General features: G+C 41.0%; 1 protein-coding gene across 1 annotated transcript in view; it reads right to left on the reverse strand.

The window, feature by feature from the left end:
- Window positions 1–359: 359 nt before the first annotated feature.
- The window catches only part of LOC135473808 (gamma-aminobutyric acid receptor alpha-like), a 28072-nt gene continuing 8422 nt past the window's right edge, over window positions 360–20009 (reverse strand). Inside the window, exons 3-10 of the mRNA XM_064753711.1 lie at window positions 17372–17481; window positions 14116–14183; window positions 11072–11292; window positions 7165–7247; window positions 6404–6544; window positions 5101–5253; window positions 2038–2282; window positions 360–987 (exon numbers count right to left, since the gene is read on the reverse strand). Of these exons, the coding sequence (XP_064609781.1) occupies window positions 676–987; window positions 2038–2282; window positions 5101–5253; window positions 6404–6544; window positions 7165–7247; window positions 11072–11292; window positions 14116–14183; window positions 17372–17481 (1333 nt within the window). The 3' untranslated portion in view covers window positions 360–675. The remainder of the gene's footprint in view (window positions 988–2037; window positions 2283–5100; window positions 5254–6403; window positions 6545–7164; window positions 7248–11071; window positions 11293–14115; window positions 14184–17371; window positions 17482–20009) is intronic.

A 20009-nucleotide genomic window follows, 5' to 3' on the forward strand; every position in this document is an offset into this window, starting at 1 on the left:
TTTTGTTTGATTTATAGAACACCGATTATATATAACTATACAATTATGACAAAATGTGTAAATTTACAATACAAAGGAACACAAAATGTTCCCTGTGCTCATCACCAGCTTCTAGGCTTTGCAACAACAGTTTTGTGCTTTATCAGATCTCTTATGTGGCTGCAAGCACATATACACAGGGCGACATCGGGTGACACAGGCAGCGATAAGACGTAGCTCAGTTAAATAGTGTTTTATTTGATTTTGTATAAAAAATACAATTTTGTTTTAAGATAAAGTGACGACATTGCTGTGTATCCAGTCAGAATCGATAAGCGTGTTAAGTAAATTAAATATAAAGCTATACATTAATTAAGTGATGTAAAATTCACCAACATATCGGTGAACTGAATGTAGCTTTTCTCAATAACATGCAATTTTACTAACACCATTGACAATTTTCGTCTTCGATTTAATATCACACTGAGAGATTAGCTAAAGCTCAAGTGACACAACATAAGGAACTTTTGTATTTAGTTACTGGTGAAAATCCGCACCTTTTCCTCTCCAAATCATGATATAATTTTAAGCGTGAAAGATATTCGGATGCAAACATTTGTACATAGGTATGATACCACGTGTAGGTATAGGTATCTTATCTCATAGCACCATGGGAACGCCGCCATCCTTGCCCCGTCATCTCCAAAATGTTTTCCAGTAGATTATGTTAAAGATGATAAAACCCAACGGAAAGAGATATCTGGAACCCCGATCTATTTTTGACACGCTGTTGAGAGTTACCTCCCGTTTTCTCCGTTTGACTCGTGTTTTCCGCCGCAGGGACCCCATGATGGAACCCCAGATCTTCTTATACTTGCTGTCCCTCCTGTCGAAGTGGTCTTGCCCGACTGGACGGCTGTGACAGTTATTCGGCCGAGATCGCGGTGGGTAGGTGGCTCCGTTCATGCTCTTGAGAGGGGTTCGACAGTTGGGCTCTGCAGGGGTAATCTTTAAAAAAAAAGCTAGAAAGTATTATTTTTTTAGCATTTAAATTCGATATTGAAGGCGTTAAAGACAAATGTACAAATGTTTATTACTTAACACGTTGGGTTCTCTGCCTTCAAAAAACCCTAAAAACATCAACTTCAAGAGTGGCGACATCCTTGAACTGCAAAGTAAATATATGTTAGATCACTGCCAACAACGGACATGCAGTACGGCAAAAGAAACGTATTTACTTGTTCAACCAACAAAGGAATAAGAGGACAAGGCTTTAAGTTTAAGACGTCCAACTCTAGTGATTCAAGCACGGAAGTAAAAAGATGAAAATGAAGTTTTTAATTTCTCTATCACTCTCTATCAGTGCGAAAACGCTCAATGACCTGTGAAATGAAGAGCTGGACTAATAATGTCTTGCCATTTTTGGTTTTGCGCCTCCACTCTTTGATTAGACCCTCCACTAATCATCTTGGATCTTTTCACTATTTAATGTGTAAAATGGAAAGAGGAACACCACAAACCTTCTTCCACACCAGTCTACTACGAGCCTAGAAGTTCCATATTCACTGTACCAAAAAAACTGCGCAACACTCGTTACATCTGTTCAAGCTATGAACCCATGGCCCACAAACAGCATATATTGCCAGCTCCCTGACTAGGGGTACACTCAGAAATATAATTTCAACTGGACAAACATATAAGGAAAAAAGGGAAACGTGTAGATAAGCATACGTGTAGATAACAAGTGCTGGTGAGAATAGTTGCTCAGATAAACGGCCACTAGTGGCCTGGTGTAATCGAGGAATGACTTTCTGCTGCTTATTTCGTGTTTACTGTTGAGGAAAGACCTTCTGCTGCTTATTTCGTGATTACTGTCGAGGAATGACCTTCTGCTGCTTATTTCGTGATTACTGTCGAGGAATGACCTTTTGTTGCTTATACTGAAGTCCATCTTGTATGAGTTGTTCAGGAGTCATATGGTGGTCAGTGGATTAAAACATAAACAAGATCTGACTGCAGTTGCAATAAATAAAGATGTCAGCAACGTTTATACCCTACCCCTTCTTCAGACGTATCAAATTCACTGGTATCCTCATCACTATCGCTGACGTGCATCCATGGGTAGATCTCGCCACTCCCACGCTTCGTGAAGTAATGGACTGCGGCGAACTGGAGGATAGCTGCCAAGACAAAGAGATAACACACGGCCAGGTATAGATCCAGAGCCGTGGAGTACGACACTTTGGGAAGGTCTGTCCTATTGTCCAACCCGAGGAAAGTCATCGTCAAAACCGTGGTTACACCTTGAGAGAGAGAAAAAGTAAATACGGATCAGTTTAACACAGTCTATATCCCGGGAAATTGAGTATTGACGTGTGGAAGATTCTGGTGTGTGTCCGTTACAAGAGTACCGGGGGTCGGTGTTATCTACCAGACGTGTTAATATTAGTGCACAGCCAGAGAAGCTGTGGATAGCGTTATAAAACGTCGTCTGGGGTTTAGCGTCAGGGTTTACGCACGCAGAACCTTCTGGCATAGTTAAACCTCTTCAGCTCTGTTTGGATGGGTGGGGGTGGGGGGCGGAAGCGAAAGTGATCAAAGTATCAGGCAGGGGTTTATATATCTATAAAACAAATGGAGCAAATGATTACTTTTAAAAGCCACCCCGCCAAGGCTCTTTGATGACATTAGGATTCTTGGCTAATCCTATATTTGGTAACCTGACATCGGATCCATTCGTTAGGTTACTGATGGCTTTATCTCACTGGCGTATCGTCAGCACGCACCATTCCTTATAGCGTCGTCAGTGAAATGACCTATGAAGATCGAGTTGGTAATATAATTAAGACGTACAGCATAGAGAGAAAAACCAGAGCAGCGAAGACAGTGTGATAGCTGGCAAATGGTCACACGCAACCGATGAAATACGGCTGCTTGTCAGTTTACCTCAGTGAGGGTTTTATTCTAACTGTTCATGTATATGCATAAATAGTAGTAAATTACACGTTCTTTAGCACCATGGCATAAGTAGAGTTGGGTAAATAAAATGCAGTGATGTTAGTTGTAATTTAATCGTCTATTAATGTGATATATTATATGCTGTAATTATTTCCGATTTTCCTATCCCGGTTTGCTAACATTTTCTAGTGCACTACTAAAAAACCGTCGTCCTACTTCTATGTCTGTACCTAGTATACCTTGGCTTCCCTGTTTACAGATCTTGCGAATTACGTAATGTATTGATCCTAACTTCTTAAATGCTACAAACGTTATAATACGTGTTGGTAGTTGACGATATCTGAAGCTCCCGTCCTTCCCAATTCACTAATTGCGGTCACAGATTTTAAATCATCATGGTGTCTACGTGGATTCTTAAACGGGTAATTCAGTTGATAAGGCTTGGACAGTAATTAGTTTGAAAACTAAGCAAAATCGAATACATTTCATTACATCTGTCCAAAGCTGGTGTCTCTGTTCGACACAAGACCATACGTTTAGGTAGACGTGTGGGTGATGGAAAAAACGGGTGCCAAAGTTCGTTTTTGAAGTAGGTTGATTTTTGATACTGTCATGCGAATGTCCTATATATATATACATTTTACAAACACTATCTATCGTTATATACAATCGCACGATACACATCAAATCATCATTTAACATTTATGACATGCATATTCTACCCTTTTGGGTAAGATCAGCATTGTTCAATACCGCATTGCGGTTGTCAAGACGTTAAAGCATGTGCCCTGCAAGTTGCAAGCCCATGCCCATTCCCGACTAGGATCATAGCAAGAACTTTAAAATTGTTTTGTGTCAAAATATTGCAAAAGGATGGAGTGTCATGTCTGGTGTTATCGGCATGGCGTTCCAGTGAGGAAGCACTATAAATATGTAAACATTGGAATTGGGTTGCCACAAGACAGCAGCATTGTTAAGGCGTTCGCCACAATATGGTTGAAAGGCTACCAAGGTGGTGATTCATTCGTGGAATCGACGTTGACCCCACGCAAAGACATAAAGGAAGATACGTTCTTCATTTTCAGGCCCATTTCGATGCACAATATCACTTATGGGGACCAGCAGTGGCTTTGGCGTTCGGTGCGAAAGGGGACCTGGGGAACAACAACTCGCCAGGTGTGATTCTGTGAGACGTGGTTTCCCCTCTTAATCCTGATGGAAACCTAGGGGCCATTATCATTACGTAAATAACTCACCCAGTCCGCCGTGGGCACACTGAAGGAGAAACAGGGGCGACTGACGTTACGTGAGTAACTCACCCAGTGTTATTCTCTTCCTATTAATCCAGACGGGGGCCCAGGGGATACTGACGTTACGTGAGTAACTCACCCAGTGGTATTCTCTTCCTATTAATCCAGACGGGAGCCCAGGGGATACTGACGTTACGTGAGTAACTCACCCAGTGGTATTCTCTTCCTATTAATCCAGACGGGGGCCCAGGGGATACTGACGTTACGTAAGTAACTCACCCAGAGTTATTCTGTCCGCCGTGGCTTGCCTGTTAGTCCAAAAGGAGACCCAGGGGCCACTGACGTTACGTGAGGAACTCACCAAGTGTGATTCTGTCCGCCATGGCTTCCCTGTTAATCGAGAAGGGGACCCAGGGGCCACTGACGTTACGTGAGTAACTCACCCAGTGTTATTCTCTTCCTGTTAATCCAGAAGGGGGCCCAGGGGATGCTGATGTTACGTGAGTAACTCACCCGGTGTGTTTCTGTCCGCCGTGGCTTCCCGGTTAATCCAGAAGGAGAAACACGGGCCTATTGACGTTAGGTGAGTAACTCACCCAGAGTTATTCTGTCCGCCGTGGCTTGCCTGTTAGTCCAAAAGGAGACCCAGGGGCCACTGACGTTACGTGAGGAACTCACCAAGTGTGATTCTGTCCGCCATGGCTTCCCTGTTAATCGAGAAGGGGACCCAGGGGCGACTGACGTTACGTGAGTAACTCACCCAGTGTTATTCTCTTTCTGTTAATCCAGAAGGGGGCCCAGGGGATGCTGATGTTACGTGAGTAACTCACCCGGTGTGTTTCTGTCCGCCGTGGCTTCCCGGTTAATCCAGAAGGAGAAACACGGGCCTATTGACGTTAGGTGAGTAACTCACCCAGTGTGATTCTGTCCGCCGTGGCTTCCCTGTTAATCCAGAAGGACACCCAGGATAAGATGACCAGCAAACTGCAGGGTACATAGACTTGGATGAGAAAGTAGCCTGCCCGTCTCCTCAGCTGAAATTTCACGGTGAGTAGAGACCGTGCCCCTGTACAAAGAGACACAGATAGTATCTACCACATGGACACAGTTAACTTACATGTAACCATACAGCCTTATTGCATTAACGGTAAAGGAAACGCCAAAATGGAGTATATATCAGATGAAAGTTCATTAAATCCTAGTCCAGGAAAATAGGCCTATTTTAATTTTTGTTTAATTTATCCATCTGAGTGAAATGGTTTTAAAACATCAAATTCCACGGTGCTCTGTATTCCCCCAAACGATATCAATGACGTCACATCGATATTTTTGCTTCAGATAGTTCATTTCAAGGTTCACTCGGCGATACCATTCATATCTCAAAGTGTGTTAAGTTGAAAAACCTTAACTGTTGCAAAAAATGTGACGTCTCTTCTTCTGATATGGTAAAAAAAAACCCATCGTAGGATCCATAGTTTCAAGTGCATTTTACTTGCTTGAAAAATCTAAATCGAACAATTTTAATGAACAATTTTTAATAGTCTATCATCTGACATATACTTTACGTTAGTTTTTTTTTTGCTTCTATAAAATAAGTAAATAAAAACATGTACCGACATTTCTAAATTAAGTCTGCGTTAAAAGCGTTATTACTTTCAGCTTATGACTGACTAACTGTCCCAGTAATATGGATAGTTTCTTACAATCGTCATTAGAATGTCATTGTGTCAGTCCATGCTAGAAAGACAGCGAAGAATTTTCTGTCTTTGCCCCCCCCCCCCCCCTCCCATCGGACTGAATGTGCTACCTTGAATAAGACCTTGATATTTTTATGGATTCTAATTTCTGGTTTATTTCGAGCAAAAGCATTTCCCGTTTTCAAACAAACGCTACAAGAATTTCCGAATGAATTTTTTAATGAATCTAAAGATTAAAGGTTTTTCTTAACATTGAAATTTTCTACACATTTAATTATACATGTAATTTAAATAATGTAAGTCCAATAAAGCTTTTCCAGGCAAAGTGGAGGCCAGCGTCCTGGTCTTCAACAAAACCGATCCATTCGATTTCGACGTTCTCAAGTAACGTCAAAGTTAAATACAAAGCGAAGATTTTCGCACATAGTAAACGCTACACTAAACGCAATGTACATGTACCATACACCAGACAATTTTATGATATCCATATGTTATTAATATCCCTAACCTCTGACTAACCTGCTTTTGATTCTGATGTTCCGTTAAAAGCCGGAAATCCGACCAAATCGAACTGAGACATTGTCATCGTGGACGCCAGCTCTACTGCCTTTTCATAACCGTAAGACCATTTGTACGTGACATCATCCGTCGAGTAACCAACTGAAAGAGACCAAACAGAACAGATACTTACCTACTCTAAAAGTTCGCCAACAAAAGTTCACTTCTAAAAGTAGTCGGATGAAATATTATTGTCGGTGGTGAAACTTACATTTTGCCAGAAGGATATATCTTCAAAACAAACCTGAAAACACCTAGTTCAGTGGAACTCTCAGAGTCGAGCAAAATGAGTAAATTTCTCATGGTCGAGAAGTTTAGGTAAAATACAGTATAGTGAAAACAGGAAAAATCGTTCAGGTTTTCGTAAGTGCAATGTTTTCGTAAGTGCAATGGTAAGTTATTGCTTTTAATGCCGTTTTTCTGTGTAATTTCTTTTGCCTGGTGTATGAATTACGAGACACTGATATAACAACATTAACTATTGAATTACAAGTATTGTGTGTGGTTTTCTATGAATTTCCATTCTTTAACTACAGGCTTTAGAGATAATGACCCCATGCCGAGTAAAGCAATTAGGCACGGACGAACCGAGCGCTCAATGTAATAAATCTTGGATAAAAACAAATGGCAAAGCAAGGTTTGTACTTAGCGCAGACAAAGCAGTAAGTGTGATATAGTTGCTGTTGTGAAAGACGCGGTGTGATATAAATGGCCATACTCACAGCTCCCTATAACCAGCGGACACTGCTGGGTATCCATCGGGAACTTCTCAAGATGCATCGGACAGCTTGCCTTCACAGTCAATCTGCCAACAAACAAGTCCGCGCATCTCTTACCGCCTGGGTTCAAAGATGTTTACGATCACCTTACGACATTAATCAGTGGAAATAGCTCGGTTATCGGTATCGTCCCATTCCTCAAAAGGGCTGGGTGTTGTCTTGAAGGAAGCTAAGTTTAGACATGTCACACAATGTCTTGGGACAAGAAACAAGTTACATAGAAAGAGAAACTCAGAAATAGTAGTATTCGGTCATTAATTCATTCATTCCTTATTGGATTGGCGTGTTACGTCGCACTCGAGAATATGAAAATACGATCGATTAACTACAAATCATCGACTGATCTTTGAAGCAAAACGCCAACCATTAACCCGTTCACTACCACACGCAATGCGGATATTACAAAAGAGAGTTTCTACAGAGTTTTTAAAGTGCCTTATGTCACTGGTGAGTCATATTAAGTGGGTCATCAAAATTAATTAAGACGACCAATGCTAAAGATTAAAAAAGGCGTGAGTGGGTGGATAGTTTGATAAGATGTATCTTGTTTATACCACCACATATTATGAATATTGCTGGTTTGACTTTAAGAAAGACGACGGGGATATGGACAATATATACTAGTTTTAAAGATGGATTTTCGATTTACAATTGGTACAGTTATTGAGTGTTTGAGTAGAAATACGACCAGTCGCAGGTGCACGGGTAGTCTAAGGATCCTTAGCAAAGGATCCTTTTCCACATGATGCGATATATATCGACGCAGATGAGTCCAATCTTACAAATTGCACTTAGGAAAATAAAGCCGATTATATGGAATCTCAGAAAGAGTCTTCAGAAGATTGAAGATGAATACAGGCAGTGGTGTGGAATGAGAGCTACCCATTACACGGAATATAATACACAAACCGTTATTTTTAATCCTCTACCGCGTGCGCCTTAAACTTCCAGTACGCCATTACTGAAGGAGTTCAGCGCACATCTTTCATACATCTTTTGCTAACCTTTCTAACGGAGTTTTCCTTAGTGTTGTATGTATCCAGTTCCAAATTGACAATTCGGATGCAATTTAAAGGATATGTAGAGGTTAATGTCAGTACTGGTTCAAACAACAATACATACGGTGAATGGGACTATATGTATTTGGGGCCTCTGTGGCTCAGTTGGTTATCGCTAGCGCAGCGTAATGACCCAGGAGACTCTCACCAATGCGGTCGCTGTGAGTTTAAGTCCTGCTCATGCTGACTTCCTCTCCGGCCGTACGTGGGAAGGCCTGCCACCAACGTGCGGATGGTCGTGGGGTTCCCCCGGGCTGTGCCCGTTTTCCACCTACCATAATGCTGGCCGCCGTCGTATAAGTGAAATATTCTTGAGTGCGGCATAAAAAACCCATCAAATGAATAAATAAATAACTATATGTATATGTATTAGGGCGAGTAAATACAAATTTCTTTTTCTTCATTCATTTGTATTTTTCTACAAATCATACCCTCTACTGAAGTCAACTGAATACATGGTTTTCATGGGATCTATACGACAATGAGAAATGGTTGCAGCATATAAGCTGAATTAACGCCTTCCTTCTGATATATGAACACTTAGTGTTGCCCAATCCCTCAGAAAATTAAGTATAAAACGATCACATTCACGATCATATTCTTTAAAGAGTGAGACACGGTAGTAGGTATAAAATGAAAGGAATAGTTTCTACGAGCACATTTGTCATATACATGAAGGTGGACAGATCTATATATGGAGATGCTTGTTATTCTGCTCGACCTACATCGGTAACATCAACACGAGGAAACAATCATACCAAATGTGCCACACTATCAACCCTGTCATCAGAGCATGATGGTGATCAAGTGGTTACTGATTCTCATAAACATTTATTTAGTTAGATCTTACGGGCTAAGTCCGCTCACTCTGCCAAGTCATCAAGTCCTCGGTGCGGAGTAGCACATAGAGTTGTCATGAAGTGTGTATATAGAGCGATTCCACCATCGACCAACATCTCCGTTTACAGTAGATGAAATTCAAGTGTGGATTCCAGTGGTTGGACGAGTGACCACGAGCCGGGGCTATTCCATCCTCTACTCTCACAGGTTTCTCAAAGACGTAATTCTAGTCTTTGGCGTGGAAACTTATCCGGCGTTTGGAAATGGAGAAACTAAATGCTGATTTGGAGCCGGAGAAGAAATCCGATTTGTCCTCCGTTGGAGTCCGAGCTGTGTGATACGAAGAGAGGACTAGACAAAAGGAGGGCCTTGGCCGGCTGATGAGTTCATTCAGCTCGCTGTTTGGACAGTTAAAGTAAGCGCGCGCCTTTGGCCACAAGCCGCCGTGTTCCATTCTCCTGGTAACAATGCTCTTTAGCGGACCTCTGCCGTCCGTCTGCCAGGGTCACCTGACCCGAATTCATCCCCCTCCATTGATCCTCACGTATATCTGACCCGATCAAACCACTCGACTAAATATCTGTAGACGTTTATCCAAGACATATAACGATAGGCTGGTTTTCAATTGCGGGGACTATTCCAGCAGACGTAAATCCTGTTAGGGCACCTCGGTTATCATTTCGTGGCAGGCCTTTTGATAACTTATACCATAAATATCAGTGCCTTTATGGCCTGAACAATTGGTGGAATTCCAAGCCGCTTTGGACATCAGCTTATTTCTGTGAGTTGCCATTTCTGTGCGTTTAACACAAACACATGGTAGCATATAAACTTAGAGGCTCCATTCTGGACTGTACATCAAGTTCTACTGCAGATCTTACTCACTTCAAGTTATTCAACAACAATTCAATTGTATTATAAGACAGGCTAAACAGTGGGCTTCATAAATCTAAGCTAACAGAGTAGACAAGACTCAAGGAAAAGCTTAAGTTTTGACCGCTTATCCTTGACCACTTAGATTGGGTATTTCAGTTAGTTTGGATCGCGGGCTAATTCCAGCAGGCTCATATGGCACCTGACCAATTTAGATGATTTTCCACAGGCTATACCAGGTTTCTTCCATCAGATGACCGCCTTTGTGAGTGACACGCAACACATTATTTAAAAAATATACAGTAGCTGCTACGACACTTACTTTTCCCGACAGATCGCCGTAACTGGGTACATATAACACGAAGGAAAGGACACGATTGGACACATAGCTTTATGAATACATAGTACTGCCATTCATACCAATCCTGAAGAGGTATTCAGGGTTCAATGCAGGATTGAATACGTTTGTGAATGCAAGATGGTATCATTCAGGCCAATCCTGAAGAACTTGTTCATACACATGGCTGTTTACGATTCAGGATCAGTTCAGTTCAGGATTGCTTACCTTTGTGAATACAAGATGGTACCATCCATGCCAATCCTGAGGTACTTGTTCCTACACATGGCTGTTTACGATTGAGGATTCTTTTCAGTTCAGCATTGCTTACCTTGTGAATACAGGATACTACCATCCATGTCAATCCTGAAGAACGTGTTCGTACACATGGTTGTTCACGGCCAGTTCGTACACGTGGCTGTTGACGATTCAGGACTCAGGTGATGATTGTTTACTACCATCCACGTCAATCCTGCAGAACTTGTTCGTACACATGGCTGTTTAGTATTCAGGATCTGGAATCAAGTTAGGATACTTACCTTTGTGAGTACACGATACTACCATCTAAGTCAGCCCTGAAGAACTTGTTCGTACACATAGTTGTTCACGGCCAGTTCGTACAAGTGGCTGTTAACGATTCAGTTGAGGATTGCTTACCACCATCTATGTCGACCCTGAAGAACTTGTTCGTACACATGGTTGTTTAGTATTCAGGATCCAGACTTAGTTCAGGATTACTTACCTTTGTGAGTACAGGATACTACCATCCATGCCAATCCTGAAGAACTTGTTCGGTGTTGTAATTGTATGAAGAATGGCGTGACGTCCATTGTAAAACACTGTGTCCGGAGCCCATATTTTCTCCAGCATTTTTATGCTCAAGGACACATTCTGGATGGATATATTGAATGCAAGACGTTCGTCAACCCAAGACTGGCGGAAGTAACAGTCAAGGGTGTAAATCTGAAAGTAGAAGATAGTTTATGGTTCATTGATCACAAACAGGCTTAGAGTTCAATACGCAGTTTTCGTGTTAGGTCATTACGACAGCAGAGTGACGCCCTAATGCAAAATGACGTCGTGGCTTTACGTCATGGTAGGACTACTTCCCTATCTTACAACATGACAGTTCTCGTCTTTAGATTGAACTATCAACAGAATATCATTATTTTTACAAAACAGTGTGAACCCAAACTCACCCAAGACCATTCAGAGGATCATTGTAATGTGGTTTAATTAGCTTTCTATATCCTGTGTACCGCCCCACGTTAAAATTGGCAGATTTACACTACTCTGCCGTAAAATGACGACGTCAAGTCTTTCAAGGAACTTCACTCAGTTGTCATAATATCACATCTCGCAACCTGCGTACTGCAGGTTTGATAGCAGTGCCAAAAGCAATTGTGGCATGATGACAGATAATGGTAACAATGAACTAAATATGAATAAAAATCATACACTTTGATAAAGGCGTCCTAATACACTTTCAGTTATGATATCATCATGATTTTTTGGAGGCAATTCATAAGATTAGTCGAAAGAAGATTAAGGTTTTTCTCGGTAGCTATGGAACGCAGTAAAGCTATAATATCTGATATTTTATTTGAACTAGATTCGTCCATGTTTCATTGAGAAAAAAATGTTTGCTGTCAGAAACAATGGAGGACCATGGAGTAACACATATTATAACATGACGTCGGAAAATAACTCGTACATCTGCGAAATGTGGTGCGCTACTGTTAAATGTGTAACTTAACTATGCTGATATGTCCGAAATCACTTCCCTACAGTATGACTGTGGTATGTTTGTCTGGCACGGAATGCATAGCCGATAAACTTTATTTAGCGGTGAGAATTCTACTATATAAAACGCTTGTTGGAAGTGCGTAGGTTTGGTTTGTAGGAATTTGCTTCGTTTTAAAGTGTTTTAAGATAATACAATATTGGGGAGTCGACAAAGTGGTGCTAAACTTTTAACAAGAATTAACGTGAAGCTATTATTATTATTATTATTATCAATACTTATTCTTTGTAGTATCCTTAACTTATTTATAGATACTCCGCTCGATAAATACGCCTCTTAATTACCAGAGATGGTTGTTTCGTAGTTTCATCATTGTAAAATATTATGTTATAAGCTAAAAATTCAAAGCACTCTAATCTCTTCAAACTATTTTCCTGGATTGTGCCCCATAGTCTTTTTATGAGCCTCTTTTTATTACAAAAGCTTAAAATTTACAGTGACGATCTTCTTATGACATGAGTTGTGTGCAGAAGAATAAACTCCCAGCTGAGACATGATGGATGCTTTGTTCTCCAAAGTCCGCTACTTTCTCCACAGAATGAAGGCCATTTTACACCTCGCTTAACTTTCTGTGCATCCATTCACTGACACTGAGTGCGTAAGACCGTATAAAAATGTCCAGTATTTTTCAATGTGCTATGTTTAGCCGCTGTTATGATGGATGCCATTTACAATAGTTCCGTTGTGTGACGGAATATAACGCAGTGATTTGTGGGAGTAAATGCTGTAACAGGGGTGTGTTTGAATACAGCTTGCCCACTCTGTCATTAACGACACAGCTTCGTGGAATAAAAGCTTATCTAATGAAGTGGACGGGTAACGAGCCGCCATTTGTGTTTGGCGGAGGACAACTCAACAATTACCAGTTGTAGTGTAGAAAAAAAATACGAAGAATATTTGTGAGGGCTAGGAGTGAGTTAATGTTAATCAGCAGAGCAAACATATCCTGCGGGCTATAGGAGCCAGGCAAATAAAAATGTAATTTATCCCCATATTTTCAAGAAATTGTGTTATGTTTTACAAGAGAGCGTACAATTTGGACATTTTTTTTTGTGGCCACTGACCCTGGATGGGTTTGGGTAGTTTGATAAACACGGAGAACTGTCAGAAGCATTGACGGTTTAATAGGTTTTCCAACATGTAGCAGAAACTGAATTGTAGATTGGCAGTGATCTAATGCCACTGGTGTGGGACATCGACCTTCGCGTAGGGGGAAGGGCGATGAATTTCTCCGCTGATAAAGATACTAAGAGATCGTGGTCGGGAAAGAAATCAAAAGGCAGTGACATGAAGGAGGCTAAAGACATAAGGAGCTGTTTTCTTTCATCAGTTTCCGATCGATTACAGATATGATTGCTTGCTTTCAAACGCTTAAATGGTTTGTGGCCCAAGTTTGATGCTTCGACAAACCGGTATCCCAATCTCACTGTCAACACGCGTCTTCTTTACGATCCGAGATCCTCTCTCTTTAGAGGAAGGAAAGGTGAAAACCAATTCTGATAGATCACCAGAATGAACTTTGGTATTTTTTATCCCCAACTAAGACAACCTGACAGGGCTTTTTGCCCAAGATCGGAATAATCCCTTGATAGTAAGGGGATATAGATGAGGATATAAAAATCTCTAGAATCCACTGAAGTTTGCGTCCCATTCTTTTGGCAAACGCCGAAAAATCGTTTGTTCACTTGGAAATTTATAAAGCAGCGTTGTTGTTGCACGTCCAATTGAGTGATACTTTTGGCAAATGCTTTGTACCCAAGAACTTTATAAAGAAAGGATGTTGCTGCCTGTTCTTTCCGGTGATACTCTTGTCCAATGCTAAGAAAAGGTTTTATACCCTAAGAAATTCATAAAGAAAACATTTTGTTGCTTTTTTATTTACATGATAATCTTGTTCAATAGGAGTAAATATTATGAACCCTGCCCTTGAAATTTATAACGAAACGTTGGTGATGTTGCTCGTTCGTTTGAGTGATACTTACCATGTCTCTTTCTGAGATTGGTCCCATAGACCTGAGGTTAATATCCGCATGAACAACCACAGGCATACCTGTAGCAGGGAAGAGATACTTTGTAATCAAGCTGTAATAAAACAGCTAAGTAAAACAATGAATTATTGAAGCGAGCGTTTGCTTCTCTGTTTGCCTCCCGCCAAATTGGAGTTTCGACTGTGTGCCAACAGAACGGAAAATAACGTTACGGCTATTTATGTTGTTATTTCACTGGCATTTTTACGCCGTACACAAGAATATTTCATGAAACCGGGCAGAGCCTGAGGGAAACCGCGACTATCCGAAGATTGCCGGTATACCCACGCACGACCGAAGAGGAGGCCAGTATGAGCTGGACTTGAACTCACAGCGAACTTGAGCCATTACGCTGCGCTAACACTCTAAGCACCCGGCCATGCACCTTGTTTTAGGTCATCTCCGATGAACTGATCTACCCAGTTAACCGAACCCACGTACAAAAGTGTTACAATAAGCAAAATAAAAAAATAATTCCATTTCATATTAAAAATAAATGTCAGAGATAATCCTTGTGATAATCATAATAAGGACAAATGATAGAAGACAAGGTTGCATGGGCACTCATGTTGACATATCTCTCAAGCAGATGACACAAAAGTGGCCGGGCTGCGAACTTTATTTCCAGAAATGGGTCCTATATATCACTTTGACCAGTATCAAAGTATTTGTATACGTCTTCCGACGAGCACCAGCCTTTGTAGGGTGACACAAAACATCCAATGCTTAACCCAGTGCCGTCTCCACCAGATAACCCAATTGTCGACCATCAGCCTTGATAGATTTGGCAAGAATTTTGGCTGTCACATCTATTTCCCATGTCTAGTTCTATCTACCTTTGTAAACAGTCTCACGAGGGCGATAAATGTAATGCTCTTCTCACAGCCTATTCATCACTGGGAAATCTAATAGTCCGCTACTGGATTCGAGTTGATCACCCTGTATTTCGTATCTCCCGTTTAGTGGCATAAGGTGATCAGCGGGGCTCAATTTTATCCTGTGTTCAAAGTGTGGGATATGGGGTTAAGTTAAACTAGAACTCAACTCAGATATGGCACGGACTTTCCGAAAAGGCGGTTTGCCATTGATCTCAAACAGTATCGATGTCCGTGTGTACCTTAAGATAAACCCCATTAATCTCCTCAGATTTAAGTGCAGAACTCGTCAATGTCTTCATTACAGCGTTGGTGTCAGACCTTTTGGTGGTTTGTTGGGTAATGCGGGGATATTGTGCACTGAGACATCGTGTTTCTGGCTGAGCGAGATTTATTACGTGGATATATATGAGTAAGGGCACGTGAATGGTTTGATCGCTATTGCACTTTGCGTAATATTGTCACCGGCCCGAGGAGTTATAAAGGACCGCGTTATCGGTGAACTAGAAATCTTGTTAACGCATCAGATTGCAGAATTTGGTTCCAGGGTGTTTTCCAGCCATCTTGAAGGAGACGTGTCGTTTGTGGACAACAAATTGCAGGAGGCCATATGCATCGCCCCGTGGAACGAACTTATTTCATTAATGCCAACGGGTTATAACGAGTATAAGCACATGGGTTTAAAACCACCTCGCATTCGTTGAGCTGAATTTAAACTTAATGCGGAATTTGTGGAAATCCTTCAAATCTTTAGGAAAGGGATACAGATCATTGCACCGGTACTCTTACCTTCTTTTCGTTTAGTACGTATTCGTCGCACATTGCTGGCTATGTGTGTTCATCAAAAAATATAGCTATGGTAAACAAGTATCGTACTGTAGCACTAAAGTAGAAAACGATGCGTTTTTAATGTATTTTTTGAAGATCTGAATGTATCCAGTAAAACTTAGAATTTCGAAAATATCTCATTTCGTAGCATACACGATCCTCACGCAACATGTACATGTGGTGTATATAAGGTATTCTGGCCAAAAACATCCCTTTATGTACCGATCCATTACAAACATTTTGGTTCTTCCACAATCCAGCCTAAGATTCTAATAAATCTTCAGACCAACAGTCAATTCTTTTGAACGCGATTGCGTCAGACGTCTTCTGTAGAGTTAACCGGGCCTTTATTGCAGAATCTCAAGAGTACATAAATTTTGTTGAACTTTCAGATTAGGGCCAAGCAGTTGAGCCATGTGAGACACGCTTTTATTTTACAGGGTCTTTATTTGGCTGCCTCCGAAGTCCTTTGGGAATATTAGATGTCGCAATCGGACTCCGCAAAGAACTCTTCTGCAACAAACCGTATAAAAGGCAAAGCTGCAGTGTGCCAGAACGTCACGGAAATGTAACAACAAAATGCTCCCCTTGAAGCCTCTAACGCAATCGTCCGCTCGATCGAGTAGCAAGCCGGATGAAAGCCAGAAGGCGGTGCACATCTGCACATACATACACACAGTTAGACAGCAGACCGAGCAAGATCTGAGACAGAAACCACTGGGGAAATCTACTCAAGGGTAGAGAATGATTAGACTGCTCAAAAGGATAAACTTATGATCCAACCAACTCAAACTGTGTTCACTTGATATTACCAAATTTCAGAGTGATCATGAAAATCATAAATATAGATATAAACTTTCACTAACTTTCTTTTCTCGCAAATCCGTTTTGCCGTGGATTTAATTTTTTTTTAAAATTTAGCAATAATCTAATGGATATGAAGACTGGAATGTATGGAACTCTCAGCATCGTTCTTGGAAGACTGCAGTAATGGACCAATCACAGCGAGATACGATTCCAATATTATGACAGATTCTGGTAGTAGGTTGAAAAGGACAGAGCATTATTTTTCGCCAAAAGGGATCGTCTTTAGTGATCTTGAGTTCAGATGTTGGTACTTTGTTCCTTCTCGTTAAGACTTGGTCAGTAAATGACGCCTCCATTCAGGCACCCCTGGGGGATAATTTACCAAGGCAACCTCCTCAGGCGAAGACGCAGTGCTAAATTACAATGACCCGACCCCGACAACTTGCACTAAAGTTGACCTGATGTAGAATATGGTGAACGCATCTATCTTGATTAAACAGATGATGAATACGTACCATACAACAGTTTTATTGATTGCATGAAACATTTACCCTCTTGTATACGCCGTATTCAGTTGGAGCACAGTGGTTTTCAGGTACATACTATTAGGCAATTTTTTTATTGAAAGTAAATAATTGCCGTGTTTCAGAATTCAAAACAGAAGCGTTGAGAAGCTGTTAATCTTTGCTCCTAAAGCTTACCTCCAAACCCCGGTCGCAGCCGCTTGTCGTAACCCTCCAGTAGTTTATTTAGAATAAAGGTCATGTTGTCGTTCTTCGTCCAGCCAATACACGTGGTCAGAAGATACGACCTGCAGTGGAAAACATAAAAGTAGAAAACCCAATTTCCAGGTGATAGTAAAGGACTTAACGACACGAATACCAAGTGGGCACTAAGCTGAAGAAAGCATGGCGAGTTTCCCGTTATTGTCGGGTACAAGCCCGGCCTGTACGGCTAAGGAGATGTGAGCAAATAAAATTTAAGCGGGTGTCGTCTAATTTAGCATAACACTCGTGATTTGCTTGTATTTTAGGTGGTATATGTACAGCAAGTTAAATGTCCCTTTCGGACCGGTTTCAAGACTTGTTAAATCAAGGATCACGAGTGTTGCCTGAACAGTAGTCATCCGAAGATTCTTATGTAGCATCATGGGATTTCTCTGGTACCTTTGAGATTGGCGTCTTCCCCCGTTTTCCAGCTTCCATTATACTGATTGCCACCATAATAGTGAAACATTTATGAGTGCTGCTTTAAACACCAACCAAATTAATACACTAATCACTACATTTATACATAAATAATTAAAAATAAGAGTAAATATTGATGAAACAATAGGCACATGTTGTTTAGAAGTTTTGATGAGTACGTTAGGTTTATTCAGTCAAAAGCCTCCACTTGCGCCTACCTAATGGAACATTATGAAGGTTTTCACTGAAGTTTTCAGCGCGTTGTCTGGTAAACGTCTGGTTGTAACAGCGTTTTGTTATGTGGCCAACCATCAATAACCATTCCAATTTGCGTACAAAGGTACATGATGTTAGCCGTTAAATGCCAATGAAACACTAATCTTATTGTTAGCAACTGTAGGCGTACATGTGCTTGCACGAAAATGATGTAGTGTTATCAACAACTGGATATATTATTTATGTACTTGATTTGTTTTTTACGCCGTACTCAAGAATAGTTCACTTATAAGACGGCGGTTAGCATTATGATGGGGTGAAACCAGGGATGACCATCAGCACGCTGGTAATGCGAGAGCCGGATATTGACGATATGGAACTATTTGTCATCGATGCTGATGTCATATGTGTGTGAATGGTGATATGTGTCCGGTAACCGGTTTAACGGATGAGATGTCATGATTCCCGTGAGTTGTCTCTACATTTGGCAGACGCCCTCGGCTGTCTGTCTCCAAGTCCCGCGCCTTCACCAGTGATTAGTGTCCCGTGTTGGTATACTGCTTCTCTAGAGCCGGTTGTCATCGAGTCTTTAACAGAAGCCACGGCCGCCACAGTGTCGCCGGTCACAGCAACCGCCAACAGCTAGTGATGTAAACAGGATAACGTGTCCCAAGAGGAAGCTAACATTACCCTTTCATCGTCTGACTAGGGTTAGTTAAAGTTACCTTATGCAACCATGTAGAATGCGAGACGAGGAACTGTCCAGGTCCCTGCGACTTCGTCTGTTGACGGGAGTTCGCATTTGTCTGATGATTCCATTAATTCTTAACTATACTATAGCTTTCTAAAGCTGCAGGGGACAGAATCCATCTTCATATAGATAATACTTTATATAAACTGTCAGACACATCCAGCGTGGAAGTATTTGTTCCTGGAACTTGGTGTTAACACACTGAAAGCTTTGTTTCCCGCTGGAATTCAGACGCCTCTTACTTCTCTCGCCCTGTCTGACATAAGAGAGCCACTTACCCGGAGACGGTAACCAAAATGTCTTCATTGAAACAAAAGGAAACAACATGTGAAGACAAGTGAACAGGAGACTGCAGATGAGTGCAGACGACGCAATACAGACACTGCAATTCATGTTTGTCTTGAGAAAATGTCAAACCTTCAATATCATGGATGAGTGATGTATGAGGATACTGTCTTAAACGACTATCATTCAAATTCTGTGATCAAAGACGTAGTGCGTAGTTATTTCAATAACATCCTTATAAAAACAAGAAGGTCACAATTAAACTAATAATAAAAAAACATAACACATCTTCTGAGATAGATAATCATGCACATATTGCTGTAAAAGCAAATGCACCCAGGTGCCAATTAAACATGTTTGGCGCCATTGTGTTTAAAGAAGAGTGGCTTCCATCAACATAAGTGCTTTTATGGTGACAACTGGATGGCGTCCCGTGGAAGATTGTGGCTAATGCTTTGATGAATATCACCCACTTAACACGTTCAGAATCACTTCCACCAATACACGTGTTTACATTTTATTTTGCTAAGTTGTGTCAATGAAGGCATTCAGTTCGTGTATTTCCAAAAAGATGTACAAAAATCTTTTTGTTTTTCATGTTTAAGTGGTACTATAAAAGTTAAGCCACTTCCATGCACAGCTATTTTTATAGTAAATATTAATCCTTTTCGGTTACAAAACGTTATAGAACTTGACGTTCTAGTGGGTTTTTTTTACATGTACATCAGGGGCACACCTTGTCCTTCGACGAGATGTAAGTTCAGCCAATATTTTTAAAGGATATTTGTATCGCGAAAGGAAGCCAACGCATAAACTAACTTATAAAACTGATGTCTAAAGATGTTCATCACAAGAAAATCAATGTGATGACATTTAGTACGATTTATCTACATAAGGGAG

Source organism: Liolophura sinensis, chromosome 8, assembly GCF_032854445.1.
Source record: "Liolophura sinensis isolate JHLJ2023 chromosome 8, CUHK_Ljap_v2, whole genome shotgun sequence".
Lineage (NCBI taxonomy): Eukaryota > Metazoa > Mollusca > Polyplacophora > Chitonida > Chitonidae > Liolophura > Liolophura sinensis.